Here is a 20365-nt window from a genome sequence, read left to right on the forward strand (position 1 = left end):
CTATGAATTCTTCCCCCTCCACCCATAAAACAACTCAAGAGTTCCAAAATCCTAAAATTAATAACCAATTCCTTAACACTTCCCCTTCAAACAATCCCTTTCTTGCTCTCAACTAAGAACTCTGCCTCTGCTTCCTGGTTTCTTAACTGCGTCTTCTCCATCCACTGTAGATGGCCTTCCATTTCACTAATCTCCTGCACCCATGGATCCATGAGACCTCATCCATGGTTCTGAATAGCAAAATGTTCTAAAGACCAAAAAGGTTTATTTTTTATTTTTTTGCTTAGCCTCTTTGACAGCAAAACCTGACTAGAACTGATCTAAGTCAATTTACAGTTTTTATTTATCCTGAGTAGTGTGACTGCTCCTGCTTCTCACTGCAGACTTATGAATATGCATGTGATCTATGGTATCCGTGCTGTTTTACCTTTCCCAAGTCTGAAAATTGCTGATCTCTGAAGCACTGGCCCACAGGTTTCAGATGCAGGCTTCTAGACCTACACTGTCAAGGCCAGTGGCTTTTCTGGCCTCTTCCTCCTCACTGTTACTCATGGCCTTCCCTGCCTGGCCTCCTGAGTTCCTCTTTCCTGGTACTCTCTGATTATTTGACAAAAACTTCTGCTGGCTCCTCATTCCTCTATCCACTATTTAAGTGTAACCATGCCCTCTAAGACTTTGATCTCTGATCTCTTATTTTCTCAGTCTGTACCTTCTCCTGGATGGTATCATTCCCTCAAAATTTAAGAACCTTCTATACATAGTGGACACATAGACACATGGCTCCCAAATCTACATCCTAAATATTGACTTCTGTTTAGAAAGCCAAAAATTCATTTCAACCACCAATCCAACTGGCCCTCCAAACCTAGCACCTTATTCCTCCCTCTGTGTTCCCTGCCTTAGTTAATGGTATTGGCATCTACCACTTGTGTAAGCTAGCTTCCCTGGTAGCTCAGTTGGTTAAGAATCCATCTGTGATGCAGGAGACCCAGGTTTGATTCCTAGGCGGGGAAGATCCCCTGGAGAAGGAAATGGTGACCCACTCCAGTAATCTTGCCAGGAGAATCCCCATGGACAGAGGAGCCTGGCAGTCTACATTCCACGGGGTTGCCAAGAGTCAAACACGACTTAGCGACTAAACCACCACCACCTGCCTAAGCTGGAAATCACTGTGTCCTCCTTCTCACCATGACACCATTCAGTCATTGTCCACATTCTAGCAATTCCATCTCCAAAAGACATTTTAGCATTCATCCCTTCTTTCTTAACTGCAAAAATGCTGCCAATTAGAATCTGCCAAAGAGAGCAGTTTAGAGCATTTGCAGGGTTGGATAGCTTACTGAAATTTAGATTTTTTTCCCCCCTGGCTTGCTTCCAATGACTGAAGTCTATCCAAATATTTCTGTGGTGACAGAAGTTGCTACATAGCCAAGACAGCCCTTGGTACAGAAACACATCTATAAAGAAGGCACAGCTCCGCTGAAGCAGGCATCAGAGTGAGTCCTCTGCCCTGAATTTGAAAGCATTTCTCCAAGGCAGATCAAAAGAAAAGCCAGTACTGTTCTGGCTCTGGACATGCTGTGTGGGCTCAGTGTGTCTAGATTCCTCATTAAATACTGTAGTTAATCTGACTGAGTGACTGGATATTCTCTAAAGGTCTAACTGGATGAAAGCTGTGTTATGCTTAGGCATCTGTGGAATAAAAGAGCTGTACAGGGAATCCGAGACTGACTAAAAATTCAATTTTGTCACTTCTGACATCACTTAGAATTGAGACAAACATCATGTTAAAACATAACTATGTCCTGATTTCAGTACTACATTTTACATTTTATAGAGCATCTGTCTCTCTAGGATATACCAGCACACATTACATTTACATGTAACCTACCCTGTTTTCTGAGGAGCCAGTAAACAAAGTCATGGGCTCCTTAGGAAGCAAACCTGAGACTAGACATAACCCCCAAACTGTTTGAATCCAGTCTGTTTAAACACTTGGGAGAGGACTGAAAAGTAGTGATGATTGCCTTATGTTTCTTCCTGTAGCATCACACCGATGGAGTAACAGGGGAACCCCTGATGGACACATTGGCAGGACCAACACCGGGTTTAGAGACACAGTTCACACTCAGGTATACAGACACTTGGAACTAGAGAGACATGCTGCTGCTGCTGCTGCTAAGTCGCTTCAGTCGTGTCCGACTCTGTGCGACCCCATAGACGGCAGCCCACCAGGCTCCCCGTCCCTGGGATTCTCCAGGCAAGAACACTGGAGTGGGTTGCCATTTCCTTCTCCAATGCATGAAAGTGAAAAGTGAAAGTGAAGTCGCTCAGTCGTGTCCAACTCTCAGCGACCCCATGGACTGCAGCCTACCAGGCTCCTCCATCCATGGGATTTTCCAGGCAAGAGTACTGGAGAGTCAATAAAATAAGCCTAACGAAGGCTCCATGGGGAGCGTTTGTGCTGCTGTTCCAATCAAACTTACGAGTTAGAGTGTGAAAAAATAAGGTATTGATGAAAGTAAGGTAAATATTACATATTTAAAAAGAAGAAAAGTTTAACTATTACATATATTACTTTAATGAGATTATGTCATATCAGAACCGATAGTACTACTGTTTCTAATCAAGAGGAAAATAAAATCACTCACATATATTGTCATTACCTCTAATGACTCCATCTCCGTTAACATATTTGTTCCACAGTTGAAAACAAGAAGTTGACCTTTTGCCAGTGGGAAGATAAGCTTTTTTCTTATTGGTGTTTATAATATGACTTTTGCTGTTAGCAGTACAAATTTACATTCTGGACTTCAGGGCAAAAAGGCTCTTTGTGGACTATTACCACCTGCAACCACCTAATCACCCCACAGCAGCAGAAACATTCTCCACCCACATAACCAGGAAACCATGATAGCAAGTGAATTCACTTGCTTCCAAAATGCCATCTGTCCAAGCTACAGCTCAGAAAAGCTTTGGTTTTAGGAATGTTCTATAATCTTCTAGGACCACCTAAGAATTTATAATAATTGAACTTTTTTTTTTTTTTTTAAGGGGGCAAAACCTGTAGTATTTCTCAGATACTCTGGCTACAAGTTTGGCTTGGCTTATTAGTGAACCAACAATGAACTACTTAGTGAAGCCAACAGAGGCTTCTTATGATCACTTGAGGATCTAGAGAAATGTCTGGGTCCTTGCAGTCCCACCTTGACTTCTCCCACAAATGCAACATAATCCCCCCTCTAAACAGGCAAAAATCCTTCTCAAATGATAGGCAATAAATAGATCTGTAGCTAAAGAAATCATTTAGTGAAACAAATTTCTTAAGCAACTGCTCCATGAACTGGGAAAGTAGAATTAAAACCTCAAACAAAGGAAAAAAAAAATCCTCAGTGCTGAACTTAGTGTAAAATTTCTGAACCCAAGAAAATGGCTAAACATAATTTCCTCCATTTGCAAAACATCATTTTATAATTTTTGTGGAAAAATCCCAATTCTTTATCTTATTTTGGTGAAACGTGAGCATCGCATAGTTAACATTAGTAGGTTATATTTTAGAAGTCAGAAAAGAAAAAAGCATTCTATCCTTAATTCTAGAAGGTTATTTTTTATAAGTCAGAAAAAAAGAGAAGTCTTCTACCCTTGGCATAATTCTCTGCCTTTGGATTATATCAATGTTTACATAAATAATGGAGCACATATGTAACTTTTATAAACACTTTGAAATGATTATATCATGCACGACACAGCATGGTATCTGAACATAAATGAAATATGGACCTCATACCCATCCTTCCTCATGTTTCATCGCTGTAGAATGTGACAGTAGAATGCATTTGACTTAAACATGAAATAAAGCATTTACCAGGTGGCGTATAGGACACTTCTGGACTTGGTGATGTCTTTGGCTTCAAAGTAACACGCTGGAATACCTTAGGAGCTGAAAGAGAGAGCTTGGACCATGAGTCATTTGGTTTCAGCATCTCCCAGTCATGCTTAGCACGTAAGATCTGACAAAGCATAAACCTGATTATTGCTTTTAAAAAAGTATTGAAATAGTAGTTATATGGAAAAATAAACCTTAAGCTCTAAAAGTAAATCAGTTAGAATTTCAAATACTTTTAAGAAAAATGAAATCTGAGAAACAGCAAAATTTGACTAAGCATAAAGGTAGGATGAAGAAATTTTGGAAACTTTTCAGAAGAGATAGCAATTAAATTAATCTAAAAGTACTCTTCTCTGGATGTTTGCTTGACTTCTTAAACCCATCCTCATGCCTTTCTCTGAAGAATGAGTTCAGTAAAGTCAAAGTGGGACCCCCAAAAGCATGTATGAAAGCAACTTAAAGTCAGGTCAGCAACAGCAGAAAGAGAATCGGCAACGGAAGGGAATGTTTGGGCTCATGTTCTGTGCCTCCGGCAATTCTTAGGCTCTAAATAAACCTTTAAATGACATGTTTACAAACTCAAACCGTCTTTCCACAGCTGTTCCTTTGGAGTAACAAGGTGCTAATGTAATAGATTTTTGTTTTGTTTTAGTCCTGGGGGCAGCGGGGAAAGAAAGGCCTACCTTATTTATATAGTTCATTTTACAACTTCAAAAATGCTTTCATAAAGATTATGCCCTTTGATTCTCACCATAATGCTGAGAGGAAGGAATGATCAGCTTCACTTTGAAGCAATGTTGGAGACTATTGCCTGGAGTCACATGATCATTAAGCACCAGAGCCAAGGCTTGAACTGAACCCCAAGGTCCAGACATGATCGCTAGGTCCCAACTCGGGTTTCCTATATCCCAGCTCTGCAGGTCACATTTTTAACTTGCTCCTCATTTTTTAGGTAGACATAATAAACCTGTCCTAACTCAAAGCGTGACCGTGAGAATTAAGTGTGAATGTCAAAATGATGTGAAAGCTATACTCCTATAAACGTTTCTTTCCACTTTTGGAGAAACTTTACAAATTTGACATTGAAAGATCTGAGTATATTTTGCTTTTCACATTGCTTGTCCCCTCAAAAATTAGGAGCAATTTTGATGGTTATAAGATTTCTAGATATATAATTATTAATAACAGGATTGTTCACTGTTACTTATGAACATAGGAATCTAAAATCAAACCTATATTTAATGATAAAATATTCTTGATGATTTCTTCCAAATTTTTGATCCCAATATGTCCTCAAATGCCAAATATAGTAAATTAAAAATTTTCTATCTAATTTATCAACATAATTTAAATGTAAATAAGGCAGCATGCCCAATTACAGAATTTCATTCTGAAAATAGTGATAGATTAACAACTGCATTGCTCTCTAGGTTGTACATGCTATGTTGGATGATGGCTTATAGCCCAACAATAACAATTTGCATTTGGTGTTGTACATATGAACAGAACATTCTCCCATTCAAATGGCCTTTTGCAACAGCTAGCCAGATGTAAGGGGGGAAGTACTGTGAGAGTTTAAACATTTGTCTTTGAACTATTGAGTGATACACCTATATACATATGAAATATCCTTGAAAGACTATAAAAACCTAGAGTATTGCTTGGATCTATTAAGTAAAGTTCATATTCTCCTGGGTAAGACAGATCCTAATTTCACCCACTTTTAAGAGGAATACGTGGCATGAACAATTTTCCAAATCGTCCCCTTATATTAGGCCACCCTGACAAAGTTGGAAGTATTTGGATGGCAGTTACTTTCCAGGGGAGATGCTGATGGACTGGAGTTTGCTCGGTTGGGACAGAATCAGGATGCTCTCTTGCTACAATCTGCAGCCACTCCAGGGTTTCAGAGTTTGAGTGGAACCACTGAGTGTATGCATCTATCCATTCTAAAGTTGCTTATCTTGTCAAGAAAGGTTAGCTAAAGGTCTAAATCAAAATCAAACAAGGTTGAAACTTAGAGTGTCATAATCAGAAACTAGAGTAAGGTCCTGATTTACTATATAGATTTTTGTAAGTATAGAGTACAGCTCAAAAAGATGAAATTATGAATGCCTTCCTTCTTAGTTCTAATCTCCTTTACTTTTTATAATGTTGCTAACCAGGGCTTTACAGCCTCAATGTTTTAACTTCCAACACATCTTATTTTTCATCTGTTCTCTTACTTTCCAGCATTCATTGTTTTATGCTTTCTTATTTCTTTCCATTTCTCCTTTTCCTGCTACATTTATTCTATTCTTTATATTCACATAAAAGGTTGAGAGTTCCTTTAATGATTTTATCTGTTGATTTCTTAAAATTAGATTTTAGTTTCCTACCCACAAATTTAATATGCTTGCTTTTAAAATTCTTATTCTATTAATTTTTACTTATTCACTAATTCCAATTATTTTTCCCTGCATTTCTTATATATTAACATTTCAAATTTATTTTAAAAAGTTATTTTAAAATTTCTTATTCTTTCAGATGATTGTTGCCTTGATACCTTCATATACTTATGTATCACACCCATATTATTTTTTAGCAAAGTTTTAGTAATTAAATAAAAACACATTTTAAAATACATTAAAGCAGATTGAAAATCATTAGCTAGATGTGGTACCCAGGACTTTCTTTTAAGGAGTCTTCCTTTAAAGAAAAAATAATGGGCAAAATTTCTCTCAGAAATACAATAGAAAATGTTAACATCTCTCAGGTATTCAAGATCATTCCCAAATCTAACAGCTCTTTTTTTTTTTTCTTTCAGTAGGGATACTGAGATGTGATTAAAGAATCTGTGGTGGTAATTCAGAGCTATTACCTGGATCAAGCATAATTTTGATGCTGCTAACATTTTCCTTTCCCCAGATCATTGGTGATAGTGAGGGTTCCTTTCCAGTACACTGGGTAGGTGCACTTCATATACTTTTTGGAAATGGGCCATGTGTAAACACATTTAAATATAGATGATTGGCTAGACTGCAACCACCTTGACCACAGAAGGCCGAAATTTTGTTTCACATTCCCAGGGTGTAGCACATTGGCTGGCACGCAGTCAGCATGCAATAAGTATTTGTTGAGTGGCTAACTGATGAAGTGAACTAGTTAATCAGCCACTTAAGGATCAAGGGGTGATGCAATTTTAAATTAGTAGGGAAGAGTGGCAGGAGGACTAATGACAGCCGACTAGGCATGACGGTGTAGGCATCAATGCTGGAAATGTCTGGAAAAACTGATGGAGTCCAGAGGCTGGATGAGGACAAGAATAAAAACTGATGTAAAATGCTGAGAATCTGCAACTGATACAAATGAGAAACCAAAAGGAGGGAAATATGAGCTTTCTTTGAGGTATGTCAGGTTTATGGTAGCCTGAAATGGAGATCTGCCAAGGCAGTCAGAGGAAATGAACAAGATCTTGGTTGAGAAGTCAGGGTTAATCATTCAAGTAACAACCTCCATACTATTAAAAAAATAGCTTATAATGATTCTTGTTTAGCTTTTTCCAAAACTCATAGCAAAACAACCAAAGCAATATTAGGTAAATATTATAGGAGAAGATACATATTAAAAATCTTCAAGACCTAATGTTAAATAAAGTTGACTGAAAGGCCAAAAAATAATTAGAGGACTGGTGGGTAAAGGACATGCAAGGATCATGGAAGGGTTTCTCAAACTAGGAGAAGCAAAAGGAGTAGGCAGGCTATTTTTTAAAGAAATTTCATATTTCTCTATCCCCTTTTCAAATACCATAAGAGTAGGGAAGCTTTTTGGAATAAGCCACTTTAATACTATACTTTTTGATAAAGTCTAAATATAAATATTTATTAGGTTTCAAAGAAAGACTTGTTTTATAAGGGTTAAAAACCTAACTTGCTATAATTCAACAGAGTAACTCTGCAAACATCAAACTTTTCAGGCCAGAATATAAAATAAACATTTACCTGATTGTGTTTGTGGGATTCTTGGATGTGGAGATGTTTTTGGTTTGGGAGGAGTTCGTGGTATCTGCTTGGAAGCTAAAAGAGAGGATACAGATTCGGAGCTCTTGAGCTTCTCAAGAATAACAGTACCTAACCTTCTAGGAGCGCAAAGACGTTTGTTGAGTGACTGAAGATGTAAATATACAGCAATTAACATAATTAAAGCTGGCAAAGAGCAATAGAATATAAGAAGATCATTTTCTTATAATAGAAAACAAAACAAGAAGGCACATTAACTAATATCTAAGATACTCAGCTGGCAAATGAAACTGTTGAAATTTTAGGATTATCTTCTTCAAATACCTATTAAATAGGCTAAAAATAAATTTCATGATAAAATAATTCATCCTTATTATAAGTTCACATCGCATTATCAGAGTATCCCAGTATAATATTTTAAGTACAAAGAGACACAATTTCTTCTAAATAAAAAGCATGTTACATTCCAAATATACCTAGAAGGTGAATATGTCTTAATAAGAGAGTTATGGAAAAAAATTAATTTTGTTAAACAGAACATAATTTTTATTGGTCATATTGGGGAGGAAAAATTGAACAGAAATTGAAAGGATACATTATTGAAGGAAGTTATCCTTTTGCTGGGCAATTCTCAAAAGAGTTCTGGGACATTCAGTGTAAAAGACAATTTCTTCACTAAAAAAATTAAAGGTTTATCCTGCTAGAGGAAAATAATGATCAAATGCAAGGTCACAGCTTGTGGAAACACCTGTTTGGTTGGATTAAGTGTGTCTGAGATAAAGAGAAACAAGAAACAGATGGTTTCCAAGGTCATGGAGTTTCAGACCCTTAAGAAAAGCTTGCTGAAAATAAGTGTTATTAGATGAAAGAAATTGAGTCTGTAGAGACTTCTTCCTGATAATTAAAATATACAAAGCATGCAATGGTTTCAGTGGAATCTTCTCGCCTGTAGAAAGAGGAACAAGATATGTTGGAAATTATACTGGTTTAGAAGCCAGAGATTAAGAACTCACTTTGCTGATCACTTGGTCTACAACCTCGGGTTCTTCATCAAAAGTAAAGGATTTTTAAGAACCCTTCCAACCCTACAATTCTATACTTGTACAGTTTTCTTAGTCTTGTGATATTGTGACTCTGAATTGCTTTGTTTGTTGAGGTTCATACTGATAGGTTATTTGCATCCTTGGGGTATAAGAGACCATCTGTAGGTAAAGGCGTGTTATGAAGCAATTCTATAAAAAATAATTCAGAATGAGATTGGTATCACTGGTGGTATCTGCAAATAAATATTTCAATAATATTAATAACCACAGCTATTAAAAAAACTTGAAAATGTTAGAGATAACAGACACAGATCCAGTTAATACAGTCAGTGTGGAATTTTGGTAAAATTAAACTGTAGAGTTTAATAGGCAAAGTTTAATGGGGTATTCTGACAAGGAATAAAATTAATGAATAATTATATGAATAAAATTAATATCCATATCTCCTTTGGAAATAGGGCCATATAAAATAGTTTATATGGACAATGAATAAAATTGATAATGAATGAATTATTGAATAAAATTAATATCCATATCTCCTTTGGAAATAGAGCCATATAAAATAGTTTCATGGCCATTAAAATACAAGTTTGAGCTCATATATGATAAACTGCTGTTCTGAGACAGCCTATAGACACTGAAAGACTTTTTTGAATAAATGAATAAAATTAATGAATAAATTAATATCAATGAATAAAATTAATTGAATGAATGAAATTAATGAATAAAATTAATATCCATAGGAATAATTAATAAATTAATGAACAAATAAAATTCATATCCATATCTCAATGAATAAATTTAATATCCATTTCTCATTTGGAAATAGAGTCATATAAAATAGTTTCATGGCCATCAAAATACAAGTTTGAGCTTATATATGATAAACTGCTGGTCTGGGAGAGCCTGTAGACACTGAGACTTTTTTCCTTGTAAGAAGAAGTACATCTGCATCGATGTTGTGTTTTCCTACATTTCAAATCCCATCAAGGAAACCTTTATGACTTGCCAACTAACTGGTGTGATTTCAGTTTCTCTTATTTGTATCCAGTGAAGTGGCCAAGCTGCCACAGGAAGGAGCAGAAGAAAGTAGTAAGGTGATAAAGCATTTAAAATTGGGATATTTACGTTTTAAAATAGAATATAAATGTTCTTTCCCAGAAATATTACTATTTCCTCTGCGAAAGACTTGCGGAGTGGCTGAGAGGTATGTTTCAGTTAATCCTAAATGATATTCACAACACTGCTACAGGACTGGCTACACACTATGGATAGAAAGAGGAACGGGGCATCAGAAAGGTCGGATCCCCCATCAGAGACTGTGAGCAGCAATTACGGCTTCCAACAGCTAGTCATAGTCCCAACTATCATCTTCCTGGTCTTTTAAGTTCTGTGAACATTTACCTTCTACATGAAATACAAAACAATACTCAGTGTGGTCTGAGGCTCATCTGGGCTGGGCAGAATTACAGTCTGGGGAGGCAGAGGTGATGTTTCTACAGTAATTGAAGGAACGTACCCAGGGTTACTATAGTGCTTCATGCACCTTTAATACAGAAAGGATGGTAACAAGCAGACTTTACAGAAAAAAAGAAAATTGCAGTGAATACCACTCCTATTTCTTAATAATGTATTTAGTTTAAAAACTGCTTAGAGATGCCAGGTTATTAAAGACTTTCAAGATAAGCAATATCCTTAATTTTTAAATCATCACTCCATATTAGTACCTCCCCCAATAATGCTAGAAAGATATTTTCAAGAGTAACCATAAAACAAAGTAATAAAAACTGTTAAAGCATAAGCCATTCAGCAGCATTGAATTTTGTTTAACAAAGAGAAAATCAAACAAGTAAATCAACGTGATGAAATGACTGCTAATGAAAAGTGTGTTGCTAGGGCAGAAGGTACAAGTGGGTCATCGTACAAAAATATATTATCTGAAATATTCAACATAATACCAAACTGGCAGAATGTTCAACATTAGGAAAAAGATGCTTTAGGTTTGACAGTTTTGGTGACTGAAATAGCAAGAGGCCAAGATCTAGATACAAAGCTGAATGAGAGAAGACACTTTTTTGGACAATGGTTATGAAGAGAAACATCTAGAAAGAAAAGGAACTGTGGTGAAGAAGAATGATGTTGCAACATGGATTCACAATGAAGGAGAACATGGGTTTTCTGGTGATGGTGACAATGAGGACAAAAGCTGCCAGGGTGTAGCATTACCTAGCGTGGTCTCAGGTGGTTCAGACACATGTGTAATAGATCCCACAACTGTATCAAAACAAAGGAGAACAATTTTAAAAACTGTAAGATGTTAAGCTGCAGTCAAGTATCTCTTTCTTGAATATCAACCTCATTCTCTTGGGAATCTGCATCACATTTTTACAGATAGGACAACAGGTTAGGATAAGAAAAAAGCGATCTGAGAGGGACATCCTATTCTATAATCCTAAACCTCCAACTAAGATTGATGTTTTAACTGTCATTAACTGTCAAGTGTTATTATGCCTCAATACCTAGATACCACAGAGAAACTGAAGTTTATTTCTGTATTCAGAGAGTCAACTATCATTTTAATTTTAGGAATTCAAGGATTTTAGAAACTATGGCTCTTCAAAGCTATTGAACTTTAGAACAAGTACCCCAGCTTGGACTTTAGTATTCTATGAAAAGTAATAGATACTAATTAAAATATTTTGAATAAAAGAATCAAAGCATGAAAACCTTTACCACCTTCTGTCTCTGGCTCCTCTGGCCTGAGTGGTGCTTTGGCGGTGGAATAGACATAATCTATTTCAGTTGGTGCTAGAGAAGAAACCGAATGGTGGGTTAGCGGTGGGCAGCCCATAGTACCCACTGTAATGGAACACTTTAATTTGAAAACAGAGGTTAATTATCCTAAGTAGATAGATTTGTGAGGATAAATAACATTTAGGTAGAATATGAAGATGGCTACAATTTAAGAGGGCAGAAATGAAGGCAGTGTGCAGTGTGGAACACACACACACGAACTAGCAGGATCTACAGCAATTTCCACCTGGAGCAAAGCAGATAACTTCATTTCCTTACATATTTTTGTTTAAGGATTCCAGTGAGAAAAAGACATAGAGTGAGTTCTTTGAAAGCATGAGGATGAATCTTAAAAATGAAAATGAAAAATAGGATGTGCATATTTGGATGAAAAGAGTGCTCAGAATATTAAAAAGTGAAATTTTGCATTCAGAGTGAGAGGGAACTAAGTAAGGAAATTGTGAAACTTGCATAGCAACACAGCAGGCACTAGCACAATGTGCTGTATATAATATTTAATTGTCAAGATTCACTGGATGGGCACAGGCAAGATGTGAGAAGCCATGAAATGTTACAAAGCATGAGGACATCCCAAGATGACTTCCACAATGTGATGCAAAAGCACGTATACCTGACTTCCCACTGGGGAACATTATTACCTATAGCTTCCTTTGATGACTCAGTACTAAATGTAAGCGATTCCAGGACTTCAGAAACTAGCAAAAAACACAAAATGGTACAATTTATCAAGAATGACTTGTTGCAAGCATTGAATAAATTCACACAAAGTATTTAGACACGTGTCGTGTACTTTAAAGTACTCAATGTAAGCTGTTACTGTAATAACAATAGTACTATTAACACTAAAAGAAACCCTAATAACTGAATTCATAATTTTATAAGTACTGTAGGTTATCATTAACAACCATACCTTGTTCCATCAACATAAGCATCAAAATGCCATTTAACTAATTAAGAGATATAGAAAGGGGATGAAAAGAAATTATAATCCCATTAGGAAAAAATAAAGATATGGTGCTTCAAAATAAATGTCAGAGGGTTGCAACAGCATTACTAAGCATAATCTTAAAAATTTGTTTTTAATTTGAAGGGCAATAATGTTTAGGTTCATACTGTGTAAGGTGAAATTTTTTGTCTTTACTGAAGTGAGAACTTTCTTCCTTCTTAATGTTCACAACTCAGTGAGCATTCTTTTCACATAGCAGAACACAAATTTAGCTTACTACTAAAGAGAATCACAAGTTTATAACTTAGTGAAAAATAAAGGTAAAGAATAGAATCAGCTCTTCTAAGTGGTTTTGTTGACTACTTAATCAGATATGTGATTATTCTCTGATACAGAGTAAACCTAATGAAATGAAGGTAAGTATTTCTATACAGTTGAATAACAATTAATATGAAAATAATGTATTACTAATTTATACTTATTTGCAATCATGGAAAGAACATGTACCATATGTAGAGTTGTTAAATGCATATTCTTTTGCATTTTTCAATGTTTGGAAATACAATACTTGGGCTGTGTTCCCTGAAGCTCAATGGTGTATCCAGGCAGATTAAATAATTTATTTACCAGGTTGACTCTGTGTCATTTCTAGGCTTGGTGATGTCACTGGCTTCAAAATAAGAGTTTGCAGTTCAGTGAGAGCTGAAAGAAGAGGGTCTAAGTTGTCAAACTAATTATGGATAATTTATGTCATAGAATTTAGATAAAGGTAGCAATACAGAGACCTTCAGAATCACAGTGTTATGAATAGGCATGCAGAGTTTGCATTATTTAAACCAGAGGTTGGCAAATTATGCGCTTCTCAAATCCCTCTTCCTGACCTGTGAACTAAGTGACTTTTACATTTTTAAATGATTGAAAAAAATTAAAAGAGTAATAATCTATGACATGTAAAAAATGGTATGAAATTCAAATAAAGTTTTGTTGAAACACAGCCACATGTGCAAACTAAAATGACTCAAGGCCAAGATGTAAGTGATATACAAATATGCCTTGAATCATCTTAGTTTGTACATGTGGCTGTGTTTCAACAAAACTTCAATGGCTTCAAGCTACAACAGCAGAATTGAAAAGTTATAATAGAGACTGAATGGGCTCCAAAGCCTAAAATATTCACTATCTAATTCTTCACATAAAAAAAAAAAAATCACTGATTTACTGATCCCTGATGTTAATTATCCTTTTAGAAAAAGCAAGAGCCTATTTGAAAAAGTGAGAGTCCTTAAAGACTATTGTATCTGAATCTATATTTCCACAAGGGCTTTCTAAGAATTTCTTACAGCTGATTTCAACACAGTATTATTAACAAAATATTCAATATCATCTAGGAGTATTTTGTTCTATGTTCCAGTTTGACCACTCCCTCAGGTACCGTCAATATGTGTCAAAATGTTTTATTTTCTTGTTCTCACCATTCCAACCACCAATTTAAGTCCTAGTTATTTCAAAGCTCAACTATTCCCTCTAAAACCACATAGAACCTTGATTCCTTTAAATGTTTTCTTTCTATATTTTTAATCAAACAAGCTGCTTTTGTATAAGCAAGTTATCTTTCATCTAAGAAGAATTCAAGACTCAATTCTTCACAATTATATTGTACTTTAAGAGGTAAAACATGCCCTTACTTTTTTTATCTCTATCTCTGTTCCACACCCCACTCTGCTCAACTACTAACATGGTGCTGGGACCACAGAGGGCAAGGAAATGGTTGTTTACCTAAGACAGAGAAGCAAGGCTATTTGAAAAAGAAATTAATGAAATAGAATGCTAAGAGAATTGAATAAGATGCATCTTTTGTCAGAGACAGTTCTTATGCATTTGGCTACCATATAGATCTCCTCCAACCATGAGCATTCTGGTCCATGTGCTATTGTAGAAATGCTACCTGCTCTCTTAGCACAGAGGAGGGAAATGCAAGTTAGCAAGCCATATCACTGTCACTTTGGGACCCACTGCAATGGGCTGGAAGGACTTCTTGAACTAAAACTCGTAGATTTCCTTGGTTTCAACTGTGGAGCTTAGAGAAGTTTAAAGTTTGTAAAGAAGGATGTCCCCGCCCCCCCCCCCCCCCCCCCCGCCCCATGTTTTGAAACTAAAGGAAGAAAATTTTGAGTTGCTAGTGTATTTGTAGGTCTAAAAACCATCAACATTGAATGTGGGCCAATGTTTTCTAAAATATTAGATTTTCTTGGCTTTACTGCCTAAGTTTGAAAATTTCACTTTACTATCCAATTTGTTCCTTATCACTGAGGGTCTTTCAGAGATCAATAACAAAATGTGTTAAAGATATAGATATTACTATGTATAATTAGATCCTCAGAGAGATTCCTACTTAATAATGACTAAGAATCAATGCTAAACTGTAGTGGAGAGTAAGGAATAGTCAAGTTCATTAATGATGGCTAAGCCTGTAAATTACATTCACTAGAACTGACTCTTCCAAGAAGCAACCTTTTAAAAATAATCTGATAGGGAAACCATTCCTTAAAATAGGAAGAGAATAATGAGAATATCACAAAAAATCTTAGAGAGTGGTTCAGAGAAATTTCATGGTACTTAATTATTACCATTTTACAGATCTACATACCAAATAGAAGGGGAACAATTTGGACTTCAGACTCTTCACTGAATCACATAATGAAATGCTAAAGGGGATTTCATGGCAGATAGATTTCCTCACCTGGATCCAGGGACATCTGTTGCAAATAACAGGTAGCTCTTGAATTAAGAATCCTGACTACTTCTCAGATGAAGCATGAAACAGAATTACAACAGCAATCAAAGGAAGCAGGAGCAACTCTGGCCATGATAGTGATGGGTGGGTTTTTAATGAGGTCACAAAAGTCATTACCTAATGTTGCTTCTGGAGCTTCAGAGCTATGAATAACCGGTTCAAAGCTTATAGCAGAAACTAACCAAAAGCAACAAGGGGAACATAAGAAAGCTTAAACATTTTCTTTCAAAACATTAGTTTCGAATGACAACTTTTTTTAACTTTTGTAAATTCACAGAAAGCAAATAGTCTCTGAGGCTAGGAGCAATTCATCGCAGAGAGTAGGTACAACCTTTGAACTCTGCTATGAATCCTAGTATAGTCAACATGAGACTGACCTAGGTGTTTGATTCTCTGATTCTAATATGGAAGCTTGCATTAGAAAATCTGTTTAGGCAATATATGTTAAAAATATGTGAAAGGAATTTGTTGCATTTCTTGTAAGTTGGGTAAAAACCTATGGTTATGTACTATAATAGATCATGTGTGTTTAACTATAGATGTACCATGACTAACTATGCCAGTATTGCTACAAATAAAAGTGACCAAGAACTCATCCAAGAAGCAGCTGCTAACCATACTTTAATGCCTCAACTCTTAGGGAACATGAAGTCTGTTACTTTCCATCAAAGGCACTGCTTTGGGACCCCACATGGACAGACTGCTAGGGTTTACCCCTCAAACCATGGAATAACACATTTACCCAATTTGGTCTGAGGTGCTTCAGGGCTTGATGTGGTTTTAGGTCTGGGACGTGGACGACGAACTCGTGTTGTTTTATAAGCTGAAGGAAGAAATATTGGATTATTATTGGATTATTATTATTCTAGTGAATGTGGTATTGGAAATAAAGTTCTAGATTTTCTAAAATATGTTTCCTTGAAATTTAAGGCATATATTTTTAAGATCCAAATGTTTTTGCCTATTTTGTTCATTATTTTATCACAGAGTCTTGAGGTAAAACTTACACATAAAATTAAGTCAAGAAGTGAAGAGTCTTATAAATCTCTAATTTTAAAAAAGGTAAGGACTATCATCAAACCATAGGTAGTTCACAGTAAGAAATGTAAATATTCCCCCAAGCCATGGAACTATACATTGTTATGTTTTAGTTCATCTAGAGAAGATACAGACATTCCTGACTGCATTTGAAGCTCAGCTTTAAAAATGAGCCCCATTTAGACAAAAGTAGAACATGATACAAATTCAATTAAGATTACACAGTAGAAAAATACTCTGACCTAATCCCATGCATAGCTTTTAAAACAATAGGCAACTTCTTTTAGAGTCTTCAATACTGTTATTGAGAAGGATAATCAAGTTGCAGAACAGCAGAGGATGACAAGATAGTCTTAAGAAGCTAGTGATAATGTGATGATGATGAGGATGATAATGATAGAATGAGTTGATAATGGGCAGGAAAAAAATGTTGTGGAACACAGAATATCATTACCTAATGTTGTTTCTGGAGCCTTGGTTGTATGAGTGACAGGTTCAATGACGGTAGGAAGAACTAGCCAAAAACAATAAAATAAACCAAAGAGATTTTTAAAATGTATTTGAAGACTAATTTCAGAAGCTAATTTTTAAGCTTCAGGACAGAGAGAAAAGAGACACATACTTGTTCTTTGCAGATCTGACCAAATTATGGCCAATATCCATTAACCTCATAAGACAGGTTATGCACTTTGTTCAATATCACTGTGGTCAACAAGAAGCTCTAGATGTTTGGTTATCTGACCCTTGCTAGCATGGAAGACTTTGCTAGATGAGCTTTCTACACGTTTATGAATATAAACATGTTAGACTTTTCTAACTACTGGAAAAAGCATTTATCAGTCTATTTGCACTTCTATACAAGTTAACATATAAATGTCTACTAATTTGTTCACTCTTTCAATAATCGTGGGTATAATAATGAATTCACACATTCAAAAGGATAAGGATCAATGTAAAAAATAGGACATGCTCATCAAAATTTCAAAGTGGTTCTTCATTCAGTAAAAGACAAGAAACTCTTAAACCTTGTTAAATACGGAGAAATAATCAGCCTATTCTATCATAAAAGCCCATCATTTAAACTTTTAAGATTTAGGCATGTTCAAAAATTCGACCATTATCTAAAAGCATTATTCCTTGAAACAATAGATTCACCAGTACAATCACACAGATCCTAATTCAATAAAAAGTAACACAATAAAAACATGGCATTTCTACAATTGATGAGGAAAAAGCAAGTGAGAAGAATAAGAGATAAATGGGAATTCATGTTTGAAAGAAAGCTTAATAGTCAACACTTTAACCAAATGTGCATGATCACATGACAAAGTCGAGTAGATACACAGCAGTCCGACATCCTGAAATTAGTATATACACAGTTCTCTTAGATTCAACAGATGACATAGAGCTTAGCATACTTACACGATAAAGATTGTAATAGGATGACAACAGAGGGGTTAGAAATGGTTTAAGATGCAGGAGAACCTGTGGCTATAATGGTATGACAATGAACAGGAAGAGCACCATTTGAAGGACACACATGCTCATTACCCACGATTTCTGGAGCTTCAGTTCTAAGAGTACCAGGTTCAAGATCTGTAGTAGGAACTAGTCAAAAAACAATGAAACAAACACTTGTGAAAAGTCAGCAAATTAAATCTTACCAGTATAATATTGCTTCAGTAGGTACATAACAATTTGAAAATTTTTTTGAAATCACATACTTCCTATTTAATGATTTGGTCACCTAAAGCCAGGTAGATATTCTTTTATGAGACAGCCATAGCATACACAATCTGGTAAATATCTTCATGAAGTCAACATGAGTTTCTCCTAGGTATCTAAGTACCTAATTCCAATCATTGTAGAACACTGATCTAGGAAAATTATCCAAACAGTTTACCAAATATATACTTATGTAACTGTTCTGACAACTGTTGACTTTTCTGTGGAAGCTTTAAGAAAACAATATGTCTAAGTTCTCACCATAAGGAAAAATATTTTCCTACTGCTTTCATCTATCTATATGAGGTGATGGATTAAACTAAACAACTAAAGCTACCGTGGGAATCATCTCATGACACATGCAAGTCAAATCATTATGCTGTATGCCTTAAACTTATACAGTGCTGTATGTCAATTTTCTCTCAATAAAATTGGAAGAAAATAGCATGTCTATATAAGCATGTATTCAATAAGTAGATTTTGTATTTATAGACATGGAACAGAATTAAGCCAAGTGAAGCATACAGATCTTGTTGAGAAGACCTATTTGGAAGTAGGCTGAGACCTTGTTTGAGGCAAAAGCGCTCAATAAATCAGGATATAAGAACAAATAGCATGTGGTGCCCAGTAGAGCACTTAACGTGCTCTGTTCTAATCACAGGCTGTACCCTGTATAGGGGGAAGAGACCATTGCAGGAGAGACCACTGATACTTTTGGGTCAGATCCAAACTTCTGAGTCATACTTTCAAGGAATTTCTTCAACTACTCTTATGGGCCCTTCCAAACACAGTACTCTTCATTACCACTGAGAAGCAGAACCTCCCTTCACTCAGAAGTCTGTGCTCGCTGGTTGGTCTCTTCCCCTTTCTTTTTGTCTGTCAGTCTCCATGATTTTATGACTTCTTACTTCTGTCCTTCACAGACTTTTCTCTCTTTCAGCTGAGAGATGTTTAGAACCCTTGCATAAAAGAACTCTCTTTGCACAGATATACTGCCTAGGTTCAATCTTTCAATGTTTCACACTGAGGCGGGTTCTGAATTTGACTCTACTCCAGACTGAGAAGTAAGAAGTCGCTGCCTTCTCTGATATCCTCACAACTGTTGATGGGCTGTGGGGACAGGTAAGTTACTTCATGTTTGTTTCTTGAAAAAAAAAAAAAAGATTGGTTTAAGACATTTTGTCTTTAAGTGAAGAAGGGAATGGAATAAGAAAACGCAAATAAAGGACATAGTACATAAAAGAGTAGATCCTTACGTAGAAAGCAGAGTAATCAGCTATCGCACGAGTCCCTGCCACCCCCTCATCACGTTTTCCTTTGCTAACTCGACAGGGGGAAGCAGCAGCAGGCCATTTCGTGCCTTGACCCACGCAGGGATCACATGGACTACCATTCCCACTGCTGGATCAATCCCAGACTCTCCAGAGCCACGAGGACTCAGTCCTTAAATGAGAAACCCACATTTACCCGGTTTGGTTTGAGGTGCCTCAGGAGTTGTTGTAGTTTTAAGTTTGGGACGCGGACGACGGGTCCGTTTTGATGTTTTAGGAGCTGAAGAAAGAAAACCTTCAGTTACTTCAGAGTTCGTAGTTCAGCAGCTATGGGTAGCAGAACACACGTCTCCAGATTTCCTAAAACTTACTAGATTTCCTCATATTTTAGGAAGTGCGTCTTTTAAACTTTTTAATTTGAAGCTTTCACCCTTATTATAATAGTTTTTTTTTTTTTTTACATGTGGAAGTTTACTGGGAATAAGTCATATATATGAAAGTAAGTTATTCATTTAAAAAGAAGAATCATTCAAAGAACTCTCTTTTGAATTAAAAAGGAAAAGAATGATTGGTAAAATATTATGATGGTGGTGATGGTACAAACTCTTCAATGGTTTCCTAAAATAAGACCATGTCATTAACTTTTCAGTTAAAGAACAAATATCATATCAGTTCAGTTCAATTCAGTTCAGTCGCAGATAGCTTAAAAAAAAAAAAAAGACCTTTAGATCCACAAAGAACCCCCTTTTCTAACTTTTGTTAGGGTTACAAGAATTGCTTTTTAAACTCAACTTAAACAAAACATTGGTTAAAAAACATATGCAAAGGCAAGAACAATTTCAGATGGTTA

At 35.9% G+C, this 20365-nt stretch overlaps 1 protein-coding gene across 50 annotated transcripts in view; it reads right to left on the bottom strand.

The window, feature by feature from the left end:
- The window catches only part of ABI3BP (ABI family member 3 binding protein), a 293260-nt gene that overhangs the window by 81905 nt on the left and 190990 nt on the right, over window positions 1–20365 (bottom strand). For 29 of the 50 annotated variants that reach the window (XM_061426547.1, XM_061426450.1, XM_061426423.1 and 26 more), the window contains 10 exons: window positions 19712–19795; window positions 18071–18127; window positions 16974–17033; window positions 16224–16304; window positions 13315–13389; window positions 12380–12436; window positions 11664–11735; window positions 11154–11201; window positions 7867–7941; window positions 3866–3940 (listed from right to left, as the gene is read on the bottom strand). In XM_061426547.1, coding sequence (XP_061282531.1) covers window positions 3866–3940; window positions 7867–7941; window positions 11154–11201; window positions 11664–11735; window positions 12380–12436; window positions 13315–13389; window positions 16224–16304; window positions 16974–17033; window positions 18071–18127; window positions 19712–19795 — 684 coding nt within the window. The remainder of the gene's footprint in view (window positions 1–3865; window positions 3941–7866; window positions 7942–11153; window positions 11202–11663; window positions 11736–12379; window positions 12437–13314; window positions 13390–16223; window positions 16305–16973; window positions 17034–18070; window positions 18128–19711; window positions 19796–20365) is intronic. The other 21 variants (XM_061426629.1, XM_061426620.1, XM_061426612.1 and 18 more) reach the window with 12 other exon arrangements.

This window comes from Bos javanicus, chromosome 1, assembly GCF_032452875.1.
Source record: "Bos javanicus breed banteng chromosome 1, ARS-OSU_banteng_1.0, whole genome shotgun sequence".
NCBI lineage: Eukaryota > Metazoa > Chordata > Mammalia > Artiodactyla > Bovidae > Bos > Bos javanicus.